This window comes from Mycteria americana, chromosome 6 (genome assembly GCF_035582795.1).
Source record: "Mycteria americana isolate JAX WOST 10 ecotype Jacksonville Zoo and Gardens chromosome 6, USCA_MyAme_1.0, whole genome shotgun sequence".
Taxonomy (NCBI): Eukaryota; Metazoa; Chordata; class Aves; order Ciconiiformes; family Ciconiidae; genus Mycteria; species Mycteria americana.
The window spans coordinates 1,094,534-1,112,592 of record NC_134370.1 but is presented as its reverse complement, the minus strand read 5'-3'; the positions used below and the strand labels follow the sequence as shown (position 1 = coordinate 1,112,592).

Sequence of the window (18,059 nt, the reverse complement as noted above, 5' to 3'; positions counted from 1 at the left end):
CCCGGGGGCTCTGCCGAGGGCTGGGGCTTCGCACTGACGCACAGCGGTTTCTGAAAAGCGGGACCTGGAGTCGGTGTCCGGGGGTGCAGGGACCGTGCTCGCGCCCAGCGGGAGGGCGGTGAGGGTGCGCGGGGTGCTGCACGTGGCTGAAGGACAGCTGGAACGCGATTTACAACCTGAGGAAATAAAGCGTCCTTCCGAAGAGCTCAGGCACTTAACTTCTAATTTCCCGGGGAAAGGAAAGGGGGAGAGGGTTGAGAAGAGACATGGGCAGGGCAGGAGCTGGAGTCGCAGCTGGGCGCGGGCGTGCTCCAGCCCTCGCCCGGACTCGCCCCGGCTAGAGAACGGGCGTTTGTGAACGTACGCTACGCGTGGCACTGCTCTGTGCGGTCTGCGGTGTCTCCTGCGACATGGCCGTCCTTCGGACTCATCCGATGTTTCATGTGTTGTGTGCTGCAACGCTACTTTTAGGCTGAAAAGTCAGAGAAATTGTTTCTGTCAAGCTTTTAACCAAAGGTCCTTGTTTTGTACCCGGCCCGAGGGCCGTATCTAGAAATGAAGTAACCTTCCCGACGCCCCGGCAGGCGTGCGGGGACTTTCCCACGGAACTGCCTGGAGTTACAGAAGGGAGGTGAGCAGCATTTTCCTATGCCCGCGATTACCCCTGCATCACCAAATAAAACCTAGTGTAGGTGGGCCGGGTTGTTTTCTCTCTCGAGGGGTTTCCATCTCTGCTGTCCGAGCGGCTCTGGCAGCAGCTCTCGGAGGTCGGTGTTTGGGCTGGGGGGCGATCCCCCGTCTCCACCGTGGGACCTGGGAAGACGAGCAAGCGTCGCCTTGAATTCATAACCCAGTAGCGGCCGGGTCTCCAGCTGTGCCGACGGCCTGCTGTCAGGAGCAGGAACCCCAGCGGTCCGAATTCAGGACGTGCGCTTCAGGTGAACGCTTAGGGAATGAAAACGCAGCGGGACGGCTGCTGCCGCATCCCTCGCAGATGGCGCGGGAGCCAGCAAGGGGCTTACGCCGGAGGGGTGAGGGGGAAAGGGGGGGCCGGTCATCGGACTCCTCAGCGTGATACAAGTTTGTTCATCAGCTGTAGATAAAATACTTGGGGTTTTGTTGTCCTGTTCTTTGCATCCAGGGTTTTTAATAGGCAGAAGAGAGCCTCGTGCTGATCAGGTTGGGTAAAAGGAACCAGCCTGACTCTCCCCTGCTCCGAGCAACAGTTACGTGGTGTCTGAGCTGCTCCGAAGAGCGAGCTGTAACTCGGAGCAAACGCCTGCGGCTCTTCCTCCACGCTCGGCGCTGGGCAGTGCGTGGACACGTGGGTGCTGTGCCCAAGCTGGGAGCCGAGCACGGCCCCGCAGGCTGGGGCCTTCCCCCCCCCGGGCCGCCTGGCTGCGGCCATCGCTGTCCCCATGAACTCGCTGTTGATGTACACACCACGTTTGATCCAAACTCCTGTGGTGCTCGCACAACTGGTGCTAAGAAGCTACGTTAAGCCTTGATGAGCATGAATTTCACAGGCACGTTTGAGCAGACGAGCATCTGTATTTGGCTGAGCTTCTAGCAGGGAACCAGCCGCAGGTCCCCCGTGTGCGGCTGCAGCGGCGATGCCGCGGGAGGAGGCGGCTCGTGCGCCGTGGAGCTCTCCCTGGGCTCCGCTCCGGGCCACTGGGCCAGTCTGTGCCACTCCAGGCAGTGTTAGTAAGCGGCTCCTGGAAGTAAACCTCCTCCTCCTCCGTGCAAACTGCGGGGCGAGGAGTCTGCAGAGAGAACAGAAAGGGGGCTTGCAGTAAGTCCTCTGTTGTAGCATTCTTGAAAGCTTAAGTCTTAGAGCTCGGCTTCTCTCTCTGCCTTCACGGGCTCCTGATGGTGGCCCTTGTACGTTGAGCTCACCCAGACACTGGCCATCCTCACGGTGTCCTCTGCGGTTATAAATAGCACCTGCAACGCATCCCACGTGCCCCAGAGCCATCGGCTTGGCCTCTGGCTCTGCTCGTTGCTGCTGAGAATTACTTTGCCCTAGTAAAGCAAAGCACGCTGCAATGCAAAGCTTTAAACCCAGGTAGAGCAAATACTTCAAGACTGCAACGATTTGATTGCTGCTCTGGAGCACGAACAGGCTTCTGGTGCGTGCCGTGAGAGCCTTTGGTGATTGCTTGCACGGGACTTCACAAAATGCCGGGATCCGTAACAATCCTCTCATGACTTCAATATTTGGTAAGTTTTTAATGCCACAGTTTCACTACTTCTTGCGCAAAAGTACGCAAGCTTTCAGCGTGCCCTGCGCCGGCTGCCGCTGGCGTGAGCCCGCTAAGCCTGGAAGCACTAAAAGAGACCACGACGAGCTCAGCTTTGAACGGGACTGGCTGCCTCCTGCCAGCCTGGGCTCCGGCTGAAGCTCTGCACCGCCCCAGCGCCTGGGCGCTCGGGAAACATTTCACCTTCCCGACCTCGGTCTTGTGTGAACCGTCTCCACGGGGAGATCCCCCCTCTGCCCCCTTCCCAGCCCCTGTGGCCACGAGGGCTGGTGGCAGCTGGGCTGGCACGAGCCGGGGCAGCCGCAGGTCACAGCAGCTCAGCGCATCAGAGACGCAGCCAAGCCGCTGCCCGGGCGAGCTGGAGAAGCGGCTGTGGCTGCCCTCGGCGCTGGAGGGCGACGGAGCTTCTTGGCCCCTTAAAGCTCTGGTGACCCGAGGCTCCCGAAGCCGTGTGCTCACCGCTCACCTCCCAAGGGCGCTTGTTTTCCACGTCCCACCCGGGCGGGTTCCCAGCTCAGCTCCTGCTGACGAAGGGAGCGTCGCAGACCTGCGGGTGCCGTGGTGGGGCCCGAGGAGCGACGCTGGTGCGGCCCAGGCACCGTGTCCTACCCTGAGCCCGCGGCTGGCGTCCTCCCGGCTGTCCTTCCTGCCGGCTCTGCCCGCGGAGGGTGACCCCGGTGGAGGGGACCCTCCCCAGCCCTGGCCGAGCCCCGGGGCAGGCGGAGGGAGCGGCACCGGTGCCTTGGGTCCACGGCTGGAAGCACAACTGGGCATGAGGTTCGTTAATGAGTTATAACGAGTGATGCTCATTCTTGTCTCTCTGAAGAAATACAGCTCCTTGGACTGGAAGTGTGCTGTACTTAAAATGCTACTTGTTTATGCCGTGACTTTTTTTTTTTTTTTTGAAGAAAATTAGTTGCAAAATTGACTGAAAATTGACTGAATTTTCCATTTCCTCTGGTATGAAGTGTGAGGATCAAAGGGCTTCAAGTCTTCAGTGCAAATTTTGTCAATATCTAGCGTGTTAAGGCAGTTCTAGGCCATTTCTTTTAGTATTTATATTTCTTTTGGACTGGTCCAAAAGTGGACTTTCTTGTCCACTGGTTGCATGGCTCTAGAGAAGCCTGTGCGCTTTAAAGCTGTTTTAAAAAATTGATAACTGTGAAATTTGGATGAGGCACCTATTATAGAAATCCACGTTGAAAAGGCAAAGGCAAAAGGCCAACATCTGACCGTGGAAACCTGATGTAGCTCTCCAAGAATTCCTGGAGCAATAATTGGATAATGGTGTCAAGTATTTTGCTAGTTTGATGGCACCATGATGACTAGGTTTGGGTTTGTGGGGTTTTTTAAATTAACTTCGCTTCTTTCAATCACATTGAAAGTAATTATTACGTATGTGCCATTTCAGCTTGGATCAGGGCAGCCTAAGAATTTGCTACTACAAACATGAACCTCTGATTCAAAAGTTGCCCGTCTGATGATTGTTTTAGGTGTTTCACACATTGTTTTTGCTGAAGTGGGGAAGGGTCACCTTGGGCACATCATAGAAATGTGGTGGCGAGTGGGCTGAATATCGGGCTTTCTGAATGATGATCCTGCAAGCGTGGGTAAGCAGAGTGCTCGGGGCTGTATGAGACTCGTGTCACTCAGCGCTGCGGTACCGGAGTACAGCACTAGGATCCCCGAGCGCCTTGCTGCTGCGTTCCTGATGAAATAGTGAGTCACGGTCCAGGTTATCTACAAAACAACTATCTGTCTTTACTACCTTCAATTTCCTGTAATAACTGAAAAATGGACAAACTATTTCTGCTCGATAGCTTTAGGAAAAGCAGCACACGCTTGCACAGGCGCACCAAAAAGCTCTGTTGAAACTATACTCATCCACTGCAAGATCAAGGACGTCAGATGAGATCCTCAGAGATAATGATGCATGTAATTCTAATTAAAATCAATGAAAGTTAAGAATGAGTAAGAACGAAACGTGTAACTACCTCTACAATCCTCATTCATTGTGCCTAATCTGAAAAAAAAGTTGACCGTCTGCAAATGTTTGTGGAACGAGAGACCAAGATGACTTTCTGCCGCCTTCCTTCTCCCCGTTCCTCCTCGAACTGTTTGCTGTTGCTCACTCACTCACTCCAGTTTGACCACAATTTTAGTGGCTGTTCCACAGCGAGCGAGGGTTTATCTGGGCTGCGATGACCTGCTGGGCAGGTCCATGCTGCGCGAGACCGACGTTGTAAAGGCCGATGGACCCTGATACCGCCCGTTACCCGTGGGCACGATCCCACGGGATGGTGGAGCTGATGGACAAGAAAAAACAAGGACACTACAACATAAACCACTTATTTCAAATCGAAGTAGCAACGTAAATTAGAAATGTTTTCTTAGCAGTTGCGACAGGTAGTAGGTATGCCACTCGTCACGGTGCTGGTAATGATAAACACGCCAGTCGCATGGTTCGGATGTACCGAACACTTCTTTCGTTTTACCACCATAATCTGTGTAAGTTACCTGGGAACTGAAAGCGGAGCAACAGCCTTCACGCAGCTCGGACTGCGCCGGGGTGTTTCAGTTCGCCAACGTGGCAATATGCTCTGGCTCCTTCTGAGCCCACCTCTGCTTCTGGCGTTCCGGCTCCAGCCTCGGACTGAGGATTTCCAGCTACTGCAAGAACTTCACAAGCCTTGCAGGGTGCAGCTCTGTTCCTGACCATACGGGATCCCTTTGCCTCTGTGTTTAAGCAATGAACCGATGTGGATCCTTTACGCACAATAGATCCCGTCACACAATTCCATTTGGCAGTACACAGCAGGAGTATTCAAGCGCGTATCACTTCAGTGGAATCCCAAGATGCCTTTAACAGTTTCTGTCAATCTTTCTTTTTACAATACCAGCCGTAATAGAATGTGAACCCAGGGACCAGCCAACGCAGCCGGTGCACCTTCACCTTCAGTGAAAACAAGAAATACCTAAGGGAGATGAAAAAGGGAAATGGTGAGGACCTCGGTCAACTAAAGGCGGCTGCCCAGGCTGGAGCTCGCAGAACACCCCCTCTGCTGCCGTAACTCAAGGACCAGTGGGCGTGAGCTGCTGGGTAAGCGGTTGGGGTTGTAGCAGTATTTATAAGGAATCTTTAATTTAAATTTGGATGCAACGGTATAAAACAAATCTTGTTTTCTTAAAGGGGGAGAAGCCGTTGCTCTAACAGTAATTCTGATACCAATGTTTTTAATACTATTTTGGTGGAATACTGAGGTTCAGCTCCAACTGTAGTCAGGTTAAAAAAAAACCCAAACCAAGTCCAATTTCACATATGAAAAGTATTATTCAGAAATTAAAACAATTCTATAAATCCACTGTTTATTGCCATACAGTAAAAAACCCAAACAGATCCTGGTCCTCCTGTAAAAGGTGGGCGATTAATTCATACAGTGACAAGGAGTGATTTATTCCCCTGGAAAAGGACAGACATGCGCCAGCCGGCACAGCGGCACCCCGTCCCCCCGCCGCGGTGGTGGCACGCGATGGCAGGACACGGATGCCGCACGGTGTCACGGCGTGCCCACTAACCGCCTTTTCACAGGGTCCATTTCAAGCACAGAAGGAGTCAGCGCTGCTAAATAAGGACAAACATAAAGCAGAAAGCAAATTTATTTTTAAATGACAATGACGGTACAAGGTAGAATATGTATCTGCTTACTGAGCGACTTCTCCTGACAGCTTAGCCAGATCCAAGTTTAAGAATAAGCACTGAAGTTGTTTTCCATGGAAACTTCTTACTTATTTGTCAGTTATGCAAGTTAAAGACAAAGAAAGAGCCTCGTCAGCCACTTTCAACAATTATTAGAGAAAAAGGAATGAGAAAACTCTGAATCCACGAGGAACCTTTTTATTTAAATATATAAAACATGGGATTTTGGCAAACATTCATTTCTTCTCATTAAATAAGGTAAAATCGCTGAATGAAAAGGCATTCCATTAGTAAAAACAAATAAGCAAGCAACCCTTTTTTAAATCTATACAAGGATGAGGCAAAGAGAAGATGCAAATTTATTATTTTACAGATAAAAAGACTGAGAAGCAATAGTCTGCAAGTAGATACAACAGAAGGAACTGCTATTGATTGGGGAATTAAATGAATGCTTTTGCAAAAGCAGCTGTTTATCAGGCACTGCAGTCCAAATTTTAATTCAGGCTGTTGTGCATCACACTCTGAACTAGTAAAAACAGAGGGAAGTTTCACTCAAATGCTAGTTTCTTCCAGCGTCTCTCAACATTTCACATCTCACACAAACATGAAAGAGAGCTCAGCAAAATCTACGTAAGGAAGAAACTGCCTCGAGTGAGGTAAAAACTGCTCTGAATTCCCATATATGATACATAAGGCCACACATTGTTTTGGGCTAATCCCTCATTGTCCTGATTACAGCAGCAGTGACGAATATTCACATCTATGAAGTATAAAGAAACAGCAGTTTAGATGAATGCCTAAGCTGAATCACAATTGCTGTAGTAAAGCTAGGATTGTTCTTAAGCATCACGTTCGTTTAATTTCCCAAGGTACTTCACTACAAAGCAACAGAACAGCTGTTAATGCATCTGAAACAAGCTCTGTGAATTGATCCAGAAGACTATGGACGATACAGTCGCTTTAGTGTCTCTTTTCCCATTCTTACTAAACGAGGAACACAACATTTACAGAACAAGTACACACGGATCAGGTAGTCGTCGCTAGCTCAGGCGTTTCTGCTGTTCACCTCCTGTATTCACAGATGAGTATTTGCTTTGAAACTAGATTTATTTCGGGTGCCTTTAGAACGTACTGCTTGAAGCCGTGGTCGTAAGGCGTCTTCCAATGTAGACCCTGAGGATCAAGAACATATGGTCAGCGAGTGCTGCGTTCCATTTCACAAAGAATGTACCGCACGTAAGGAACTCTTTCCCATCAATCGGGTTACTAGTCAGGTAATTTCCAGCAGGAGCAGCAGTGCCAGCTGTAATTGAGCAGGCAAATCAAGCGACTACTGTGAAACTCAGTTTTCAGTTGCTAGTGAGTGTGCACATACCCTTGTCCAATAATGCTCCCCGGGTTCCAAGACTGAGTAATTCTGTGTAAGCCGTTCAGCTTCAGGAACGTGGGAGTCGGAGACAAGTACGGGGTTAGCAAGAGCACCCTGCTTCAGGAGGTCTCCAAGTCAGATGTTTTATTACCTTTTTCCTTTTGTTATCTCAAGTTTTTCCATTTGCTAAATACCTCTGAAATTTGTAAACGTCTCGTTTTACTGTCATCTTCACGTACTTCTTACTATTTCTCTGGTCGTTATTTCCCAGTGTGGTACGCTTTCACAGCTGCCCTACATTGCATCTTCTATTCAGGTACTTCTTGTAGCTTAAAGAAATCAGTATTTTGAAGTGTAAACTATGTTACTGATACTACATTAAGCACTTTCTGAAGATGTGACTTTGTTACTCACTCACTACAGAACAGGAATGATGCAAATTTGCAGCAGTGGTGGAAGTGACCGGGAAGAAAGTCGGTACTTACATCACCAAACTTGTGTTTATTTTGAAAGGAAGATTCCATTATGCTTTTATTCTATCTTGTGCAGTTACTCATTTTAATTTTGGAAGGAGTTAAATTGGTTTCATGTTACTTTTACAGTATTATTTTGTACAGGAAGATAACCTGTGCCTTCATCCATCTGAAATGCTGCATACCCCAGGGACCACGGAAGATTTGGGCTGTCCCTCCTTCCAGTTCCTGCAGCTGTGCAGAGTCCTCCTCCTCCTCCCACCAGTCTCTTGCATCCCCTCGCTCTCAGCTTTTGTAGCCTTGGTAAGGCTCAGGATTCATGCAAGGGAGGGAGCAGAGGAAGAGCAGGACCAGAGCTAATGGCAGGTTCCTTGGAAAAGAGGTGTCACCCCAGAACGCGTCCGACTTCTCCCCTAAGCCCTCCCGTGTGGCACAGCATAATGTGATAGGAGAGCGGCCAGACGTGCCCAGATTCCCAGCGTCCTTGGCTGATATCAAGGAATCTGCCATGCTTAGGCACAGGCAAACTCTGATCCTGACTGTTTTTGAAGAGCTGTTCTTAAAGAAGGATCATCTAACCCCTAAATCATCTAAAGAAAACCAATTCCTGTTTTGTTTGCTGTCCCCTCTCCCTCCCAGGTGTGAGTGGAATTTTAAAATATATTAAATAATATCTTTTTCCTTTGCAATTAGTTGTGAGATTAAAAGTCGTATCTCCAATGGAACCAAGTATTGTGTAAGTATAACTGTAGTACATATATATAACTGCTAATTTCATTGCCCCTTAACTGTTTTGAAAAATTCTCAACTAGTGAGAAAAGCAGAAAAGGAAAACTTGATCCATTCAGCACCACCACAAGCAGACAAGTAGAAAGCACTTCCTGAACAACTACCTGCCCCCTTCTGTGGGGAAAAGTGTATTACTCATCTTTCAGACAAAGAGGGAATTGGGAGTCAGAATTAGGCCTTGGAGAAAACAGGTGAAATATCTACCTTTTTTTTTTTAAATTTAAACTTACCCTAGTCCAATGGCAAGCAAATGAGAAAGAAGCAGAGATGGAAGGAAAACCTTCAGAAATTCCGCTGAGAATATCCCCCCTTTCTTCATTACACTGGTATTTCTCATGCTGAGAGTAGCTGTGCGCCTGGGATGTTTAAAAAGGAATTCCCTAGTTTTGAGGAAGAAAACACAGTCGCAGCATTACCAGACATGTATTTAGACTTGTGGAAGTAAAAGCTGCATCCGAGTCCATCCAGAAACACTGACAGCACTCACTTTGGTGGGATGTTCTCCGGCCTGCTGGACCAATCCCATATCCAATCTGCATTCTTCTTCAGGAGCCTTTCTACTTCTTTCCTCCTTTCAAGAAAATCTTCGTCAGACTAAAACAAAGAGCCATTATCAAACAGTACTCAGGACTATGGTAGGTAGGAAGTTAGTACTGCAAAACAAAGCTCCTGTTCTGCATCTAAGACCATATGCTAGACTACCTCTGAAGCTCACTTCTCCCATCTCTTCCCACTGGGGACTCTCCATATCACTCCTATTGAAGTATTTAGATCCCAGATAAAGACAGGGGGAGGAGGGTGATCTGTCTTCAGAGCAGGTTGTGAATGGAAAAGACCATATCCCATATCCGTATCCCATATTTGCTTACGTAAATGGAAGTAAAATGCCAGAAGTAAAATGCCTGGAAGTTACTTCCAGGACTATGCTGGAAGTAAAATGCCAGAGCCCTGCATTTAATCCTTACATACCGGATTGGAAAATATCTCCTGTTCACACGTCTCACTGACATTTGGCAGAAGAAACTTTTTCCCTGTATTCAAAACTGGACAGATATCATACTTACCTGACAATCCTTGATCAAGCTAATACAAGCCAAGTGAAACTAATCCTCGTCTCATAAAGCCACCTGGCTTTTGGGCCGGTATTGGTGTGCTGGTTTTGCCTGGGCTAGAGTTCATTCTCTTCACAGTAGCTGGTATGGGGCTGTGTTTTGGATTTGTGCTGGAAACAGTGTTGGTGACCCAGGGATGGTTTCGTTCCTGCTGAGCAGTGCTGACACACAGTCAAGGCCTGTTCTGCTCCTCACCCCACCCCACCAGTGAGTGGCTGGGGGGCACAAGGAGCTGGGAGGGGACACGGCTGGGACGGCTGACCCCAATGACCAAAGGGACATCCCACACCACATGGCGTCATGCTCAGCATATAAAGCGGGGGAAGAAGGAGGAAGGGGGGGACGTTGGGAGTGATGGCGTTTGTCTTCCCAAGTCCCCGTTAGGCGTGATGGAGCCCTGCTTTCCTGGAGATGGCTGAACACCGGCCTGCCCATGGGAAGGGGGGAAGGAATTCCTTCTTTTGCTTGGCTTGCATGCGCAGCTTTTGCTTTCCCTATTAAACTGTCTTTATCTCAGCCCACGAGTTTTCTCACTTTTTTGCTTCCAGTTCTCTCCCCCATCCCACCGGGGGGGAGTGAGCGAGCGGCTGGGTGGGGCTGAGTTGCCGGCTGGGGTGAAACCACGACAGTTGGGAATACAGGTGAAGTGAGCCCAGGTCTATCTGCACACATTTGTGCAGAAAAAAACCAACCCAAACAAACAGTGGCTTTGTTTTCACGTGAATTACAGCATAAATGCTGAATAAGAATATCGCTTCTTGCTTAACACATGTGCATTAAATGGAGCCAAGGTCTTGTGATAAACACAGTATCTGTTCATAGCATTAAAATAGCTATATATGCACACATACACGCTCAAGAATGGAAATAAAATTGTCCAGACAACTTTAATTCTGATGTTTTTCTAACTTTTGATTATTTGTTCTCAAAGTCTAAATAATGATCTTTAAACATATGAAGGGTTTTCTGGAAATAAAAAATTAAAATAATTAATTTCCAGTAATGTATTTAGCTAACCTAAAGGTGGTAATTCATTCAGCTGGATTCCTGTACGAGATGTAGATATGATAGGGAGAGTTTCGGATAAAGGAAGAGGCAACGGGACCAAGCACATTTCATGTAATTTTGAGAACTGATAAAATCTGTGCTATTGGCACAGCCGTGTAATTTACAAACTGTATGAAGCTGCAGCCCCACAAGGTTAAATATTGTACAAACAGTGAACACATAGACTTTGATTTAAAAAGTTCATAACATGAGGGAGAAAAAGATAATCTATTAACTAACAGACAGCCAAGGAAATCAAGGAGACGCTGCGATAACACTCAGCTACAGATGATACACAATAGTAATTGCAAAAGGGCAGTGATGGAAAAAATCAGTTTGTTTAAAGTAAAATGCAAGGGTCTTGAGTTCTTACTAGAATTAAAGAAATAACATTGCACATTAGAGCATGAGTGACTGTTAGTGCTGGTAACTTTTGCCAGTTTATCATACATCGCTACTTCTTTTCATGCAGAGGCCCCAAGTGAAATATAACCTTGATTTCTAATTGCTAACTGCTAACCCTGTGAGAATTAGTCACAGGCACGGAATATCCTTCAGTTTAATGAGAAAACAGTATCTCTTTGTACGTAAACAGTGCAGGGAGAGTGACTTACCCAAGATAACACAGCAAGTCTTTGGAAGAGCAGAGAAATTTACTTAAATACTTTTAATACTTCACTCCTCAAAATATTTTATACGTAATATTCTTCATATTAAACTAGTATCTAATTACAGTGCAGACTTAAGATTTTAGCCTGTCATCATGCAATAAGCTATATATTGATAAAACAGGGTTAATATACAGTATCCTTTTTTCCCCACTCTTTTCTCAAATGTATTTACTAATTTTCTTTGCAAGTATGTAAACAAATGTACAAAATGAAATGAGAAGTAACAGTGAGTTTTTCAAAGCAGCATGTAGAAATGCTAAGTACTAGTTGTTAAAATGAAATGGAATCATAAAGGTATGGCAGTGCTTTGAAAATGTATGTTATTGGCTGTCACATTTAAGTGACTCTAGAAACTCTTGCTGCTGTCAAATTCACTTTTTAAATTCATAATGCACTGGTGGTAGTGCATTTAAATAAAATTTTGTTGTGGGGGTGCATGAAATGTTCCAAGTTGACAGTCAAAGGGGAAAGAGGACACTTCTGCATGGTAAGTTGCCCACAGAACATTAATGGTCACCTATATAGCCATGTATATACCCACCCTATTGATGCATTTCCTATACATCTTAACTTAAAATCCGATTGTGAGACAATCTGTTAGACTTGTCACAATCTCTACTCACAATCTCTACTCACAATCGACCTATTGAGTAGAGAATAATAATGCCCACTTCACAGGAAAAGAGAAACCATGAGGGAGAATACATCTCAGGATCTCCAGAAGTTGGAGGCTTAGCAAGAAGGCTGACTCCAGCTCTCTTCTGGTTATTTTCTGGATTATCTTTTTTCCTAAAAGCTACTTGTAGGATCTGAAGGTTGGCCTTTTCAACTTGTGGCTGGAAAAAGCCATTTGAGAACCCAGCCATTTTAAAAGACAATAGATTAGGGCACTTCAATCCTTCTGACAAATCTCAGGTTACAGATTTAAAAAAAAAAAAAAATCCATGCAAGTCAGATACACAAAGCCTGATTCTGCAAAGATTATTCTAAGTTACTAAGTTATTTACTAAGCAGCTTCACCTCTTACTTCCTAATGCTGGTTTTCAAACCATGAGAGTAAGAAATTCTTTCTCCCAAAGCAAGATGAGATTTTTTACCTGAAAGCTGTTCTTTTCTCCACTGCTGTGACTCTCTATTTCCAAAGCTCTGTGACTGTCCTGAGGTGTCTGGGAACGAGGAGGGCTTGATAAAAAGAGAAACGCAAGTAAGAAAGAACTCATTAAATTTTTTATGACATTGTTTATGGTATGAACTAAAAGCCAGTCAATGAAGCTTATATACACAGCTCTCCCAAAGAGCTATAGTGCCCTGACCATAACTTGAGAGACTAATCTGCCAATGGGTGATATAATCCAGCCATCGTATTCAATTCATCTTCCATTTTCTAACAATCTGCCAAGAAGGTGGCTGCACAGAGCTGTTTTTCAGCAGTGCAGAGATATGCCTGTGAGGTTGTATGATTTGGCCCATGTTACTTACTAAATAACAATGGGCAGCAAATGATGAATAAAAGTGGGGTTTGGTTTGAAGTCAAACTAGCCAGATAAGGCTAGGAAGTTGTGTATCCTACTGCCTATTTTGAGTCCTGTAGTTCCTTTTTTTTAAAAAAAAAATAAACTTCCAACTGCAGACTTCACAGCCTACCAAAAATCAAACAAATTAATTATTTCACTGACTGACAATTTACATCAGATGTAAGTTGTTTTGTTGTGTTATACTCCTAGAAATCTTCTATGTTTTGTAAACTAGATATAGGACAATTCTTTAGCAATTACCTACAAACTATTAATGGATGTACTGCATTACAAAACACAAGTTGCTTTTTACCACCCTTCTCTGACATTCCTGTTCCAGGCAGCAGTGTTAGCAGCGCTATATGCTCCCGAGAACAGCACTGACACTGCTTGCACAAGGACTGATCCTTCAGAATGACAGCCACACACGGCTCCGGAGTATTTTATTTACTAGAACTGTTTCCTAGAACTGCCTGCACACAAGCAGCACACCCATGGGAAGTTCAGCTGCTGCTGCTGGACTTCTTTATCAGGATACACCACAACCCCAAAAAGGCATCTTCATGAGATGTAAGAACTCTTCTAGAGTCCTCTCCCCTATAACTTATTTCTGGTTTCAGGACAGGTTTCTACCCAAGCATGACTCTAGTATTTAAATACCAACCTTTTAAATATGAAATTTTCCTATCTCTTCCTCTCTGCATGTGTGTATATGCATGTGCATATATACAGACACACACGTATTAAGCATTTCTGTATCTGTCTTTGCCTCCTGTGCATAAAAATGGCTTTGTGTAATAGTGACCTTTACTTTGCTTACAATAAAGCATTTTGTTTACCTGTCGCAATGTGAACTTTCTCTTGAACTGCTTCTTCCAGATTCATGTTGAGCATCAAGGAGTATCTTCTCCATGTCACCATTGTGAATGGAAATAGAGGCAGGTACTTGTTCTTGGCTCGTCGGAGTGACAGTGTTTCCACTGCCACTTCCATTACTGCTGAAGTGGAGTTCTACCCAGGAACCTGCTTGGCAGAATTGAAAGCAGAACCAGAATAAACCAAGTGGTTTTGCATAAAAGGCACGTAAAATATGAGACTGTTGATCCTCCCCAGCGTGACATTACAGTATGACACGCAGGAGTACTAGCATTGACACCTCGGCTAACAAACATGATGAAAAGCCAAAATGCGGGGGCGCTTTTGTTGGCGAGCTGGAAAGTCTCACAGAACTGAAGAGAAGCTGGTCAGTACATTGTGTCTCCTTCTGCAGCTGAAGATCTTTTATTTCAGGATATATTTAGGATTTTTTGTTCAACATAGGTGGTAGCCAAATAAAATAGTCTCAAGGACTTCCTCTGCCAAAGTTTATTTATTAATTTATTGAAAATAATTCAGGCTCAAGAAACCAGTAACTGTGTTTTGTTTAGCCTTTCTAAGTAAGCATTTTTAGGTGTTACTGTTAAGCAACAGAGGATATGAGGCAACGACTAGATCATGTGTTTGCTACTTGCAGTATATTTAACACCGACAGTCACATGTTGCTTTGTTTTTTTAAGAGCGTGCTGAATAACAACTCTCTTCTGAGCTAGCAGTAACCAATGCACAAAAGGACCTGTATCTGTTGTCTCATTTATAAATCAGCTCAAGGGACAGATAATATTTGAATTACATAAATGTCAGTGGTATTTACCTATGTAACACGTTTATGTGTGTAAGCAGCAGTAGAAGTAGATAGATGCATTGGGCCCATCCTAGAACAGTTTACAGGAAATGTGACAGTAAGTACAGGAGAAAGAGGGCAGGTGAAACTCCCCGAATTCTGGTGAGCACAGCAGAAAGGATGTCTGAGGCATAAGCAAGGGAAGGGAGAGACCCAGACAGGGGTGTTTGGGCCGTTCCTGCTCTAGAGGAAGAGAGGCTGGGACAGAGCTCAGGAAGTAAGCCATGTTCACAAGAACAGCAGAAGGGATAAAGGAGCAGTTTTAAAGGTATGCAGAAGGGGAGAAGCCAATGCAGAGATCTAGCGTGAAACAGAAACATCAAATGAAGAAAGATATTCCGGCTGTGAAGAGACTGAAGGTTCATAAGTGGAATGAAAACAGCAAAAAGCCAAACTGCTTAATCTGTACTAGTAACATTAATCTCTCTCTTGTGAAAAACCGGATGACCACAAAATCTTTTGAATGGAAACATACTGGTAAACGTAAACGTAAAACATACAGGTAAACAACCTCACACTTGTGGGATAACACTGGGTTACTGAGTTTTGAAGCAACAGTTTTCTGGATAGCCTCTTTTACTTCACAACTGTTTTGTTGGTTTGGTTGGTTTGTGGTTTTTTTCCCCTCCATGTGACTGTATGCGGTATGTGTCTGGGTATGTGTTTATACCCAGACAAACTTTTCCCTACTCTTTCCCCCCAAATTTATGAAAGCCTAAGTTGTTACCCAAGAATGATCACAACCACTGAAGTTTGAATTAAGATAGCGTCCAAATGGAGCTCTGGCTCCAGCTACCTTGAGAGTAGCAGCTAGCTCCCAGTCTACCTGTCCTTGCTCCTCAGCACAGCCCACCTCAGCTTCTGCTCCTCTACTTACAAAAGCAGAACAACCTCATGCTGCGTGGGCTGCACTACAATGACTTGTATACATGGTCATAAGCTATTTTCTTCTGTGAAGATGTGTACTATTTGAGGCACGCTCACATTTCAACAATCATCAGCACCACAGGCAAACGTAACTGATTCACACAGCAAACACACACTACCTACTGAAATCTTACTGGACGGTGACTGATGATAAAACACAGAGTAGATTACGATTCTAACAGAAGGATCACAATACGTGTGTTTTACACATTCCCTGTGTTGTTTTTTTTTTCTTTTAGACACTCTTGAGAGTAAGGTTGTGCTAGTGCACTAGTAATGTGTTGTTACATTACCATTTAGAGATAAGAGAGCCTGTATTTTTATGACATTGGAAATATAAACAGGTAAGAGCACATGTAACATGGCAATGCAAACTGAACAGACTGAGTCAAGGGGAAGGATTTTTGAAGAGAGTGATCTTATATGATGTTCCAGCCCAGGATACCTACTGTGGGAGTACAGATTAGTACTAAAAAAGGTACTCAGTCAGCTCTGGAAATCTTAGTTTCTTAATATAGGGCTTTCAAAACTGGAAACAAAAAAGTAAAATTCCACAGAAAGATGAGACTGTCTCCTTAAATTGCTGAAATCACCGTGTAAATCACACAATTTAATATGTAGTTGCACACAGATCTTTCACTTGTAAGGTAAATTTGCTTCCGACTTTTGCTAAACACGATACGTGCAGTTGACCCTGATCTCTCCTCAAAGGCATATGCCAAACTGTCCATGGACAGTTTCTTTTGACAGGGAAGGATTTATATTTACCACAGGGCAAAATCTCATGAGGATCTATATTAATCTAGCTGTACTTGGTAGTTCAGCCACACAACCGAGATATCGTGGCTTGTAAAATTTGACCTGTTCTTCCACCCCAGTCTTAATTTCTCCGCGTTATTATGAAGCTCTATAAGCAGTTTAATGAGCAACTACTGCCAGGTTGCTATACGGTCACAGACTAACGGAGGGAAACCCGCCCCACACACGGGCTGACCAGGCACACGCTACCCCGCGGGGGTACCGGGGGGAACAGCACGCCAGGTCCCAGCGGCCCGCTCCGGGCAGAGGCCGGCAGCCGAGCGTCCCCAGCCCCGTCCCTGCCCGCCGAGGAAGCCCCTCGGGGATGCTCAAACACACGAAGGCCGGCGCGCTCTGGCGCCTTAAGGGCCGCAAGGCGCTGCCCCGCCGCTTCGCCCTCCGCACAGCGCCCGGGAGGAGGCCGGGGCCGGGCCGCCAGGTGAAACCCGACCGCCCCGAGGTGCCCGTGCGCCGGCAGCGGCGGCAGAGTCACCGCCCGGCCTCGCCTCTGCGCCCGGCCTCCAGGCAGGCCCGGGGCGGCGGCGGCCCGACCGCCCGCCCCAGCGCCGCGCCGCCCCTGAGGGCAGCGGCGCCCGCGGCCGCGCAGGCCGGCGGGCACCGAGTGAGGGAGGCCGGGTACCGCCACGGCCACCGCCACCGCCACCGCCCGCGCCGCCCCCAGGCCCGGCCTCCCCTGGAAGCGGCCGCCGGCCCTTACCCTGCAAGTTCTCCTCCTGCGGGCTGAGCCGCGACATGGCGCGGCCTCCGCTCCTCTGCCGCCGCGGCGGAGCGACACGGCGGGCCCCGGTGCTGCGGCGGGCCCCGGTGCTGCGGCGGGCCCCGGTGCTGCGGAGGGCCCCGGTGCTGCGGCGGCGGCGGCGGCCGCGGCAGGACACAGACGCACTGTCCTCCGCACGACACGCACTGCCCACGGCAGGACACACACGCACTGCCCGCCGCAGGACACACACTGCCCACGGCACGACACGCACTGCCCGCCGCAGGACACGCACTGCCCGCCGCCCGGCGCCGCTCCTGCGGCCGAGCCGCGGTGACGTCAGCGGCCGCCCCGTTCACATTGGCCGCTACCGCGGGGCGGGTCGCGCGCTCCCTGCCGGCGCTCGCGGCCCCCCCGCTCCCTGCGCGGCCCTCAGCGCCCCGGCCCTCAGCGCCCCGGCCCGTGCCGGCCCTCTCACCGCCGTCACGGCGGGAGCCGTTGGGGAAGGTCAGCTGCGGGTCCGAGGATCCCCCCAAGCCTCCAGGAGCAACGGGAGCGGTCCCCTGCTGCCCTCCGGCCGCAGCCGGGAGAGCCCGAGCTGAAGAACAGGGTAACTCCCTCAGAGAATTCCTCCTTTTCCCGCTCCGTCCCCACCCGGCGCTCACGTACGCTACGTCCCCGCCCGTGCCCTGCGACATGCTTCCCGCCGGCGTTCGGCACCTGAGTACGGGGCTTCTTACATCAAGTGACGCAGAGCAAACAGAAAATGGTACTTGGGCTTCAAGGGAAACCGCATGTGATTGCAAAAGCACAAGTGCTGGCCTCTAAACCACTCTCTGACAGCTCTCAAAGTAATGGCACAGGGCCTTTAAGTAGGTAATAATGAATTTCTTCTCTTTTTTAATGCCGTCCCAGCAGACAGCAAGGGCTCTCCAAATAGGAAACCACTTAGTAAAGCCT

At 47.6% G+C, this 18,059-nt stretch overlaps 1 protein-coding gene across 1 annotated transcript; it reads right to left on the bottom strand.

Annotated features, from left to right (window-relative positions):
* Positions 1–5,903: 5,903 nt before the first annotated feature.
* BNIP3 (BCL2 interacting protein 3) lies at positions 5,904–17,343 on the bottom strand. The gene is made up of 7 exons (XM_075504307.1): positions 17,307–17,343; positions 17,100–17,227; positions 13,776–13,959; positions 12,520–12,604; positions 9,080–9,186; positions 8,823–8,972; positions 5,904–7,134 (listed from the first exon to the last, which is right to left on the bottom strand). The coding sequence occupies exons 2-7, from the start codon at positions 17,134–17,136 to the stop codon at positions 7,083–7,085; spliced, it is 615 nt and encodes a 204-aa protein (XP_075360422.1). The 5' UTR covers positions 17,137–17,227; positions 17,307–17,343; the 3' UTR covers positions 5,904–7,082.
* Between the last annotated feature and the right edge of the window lie 716 nt (positions 17,344–18,059).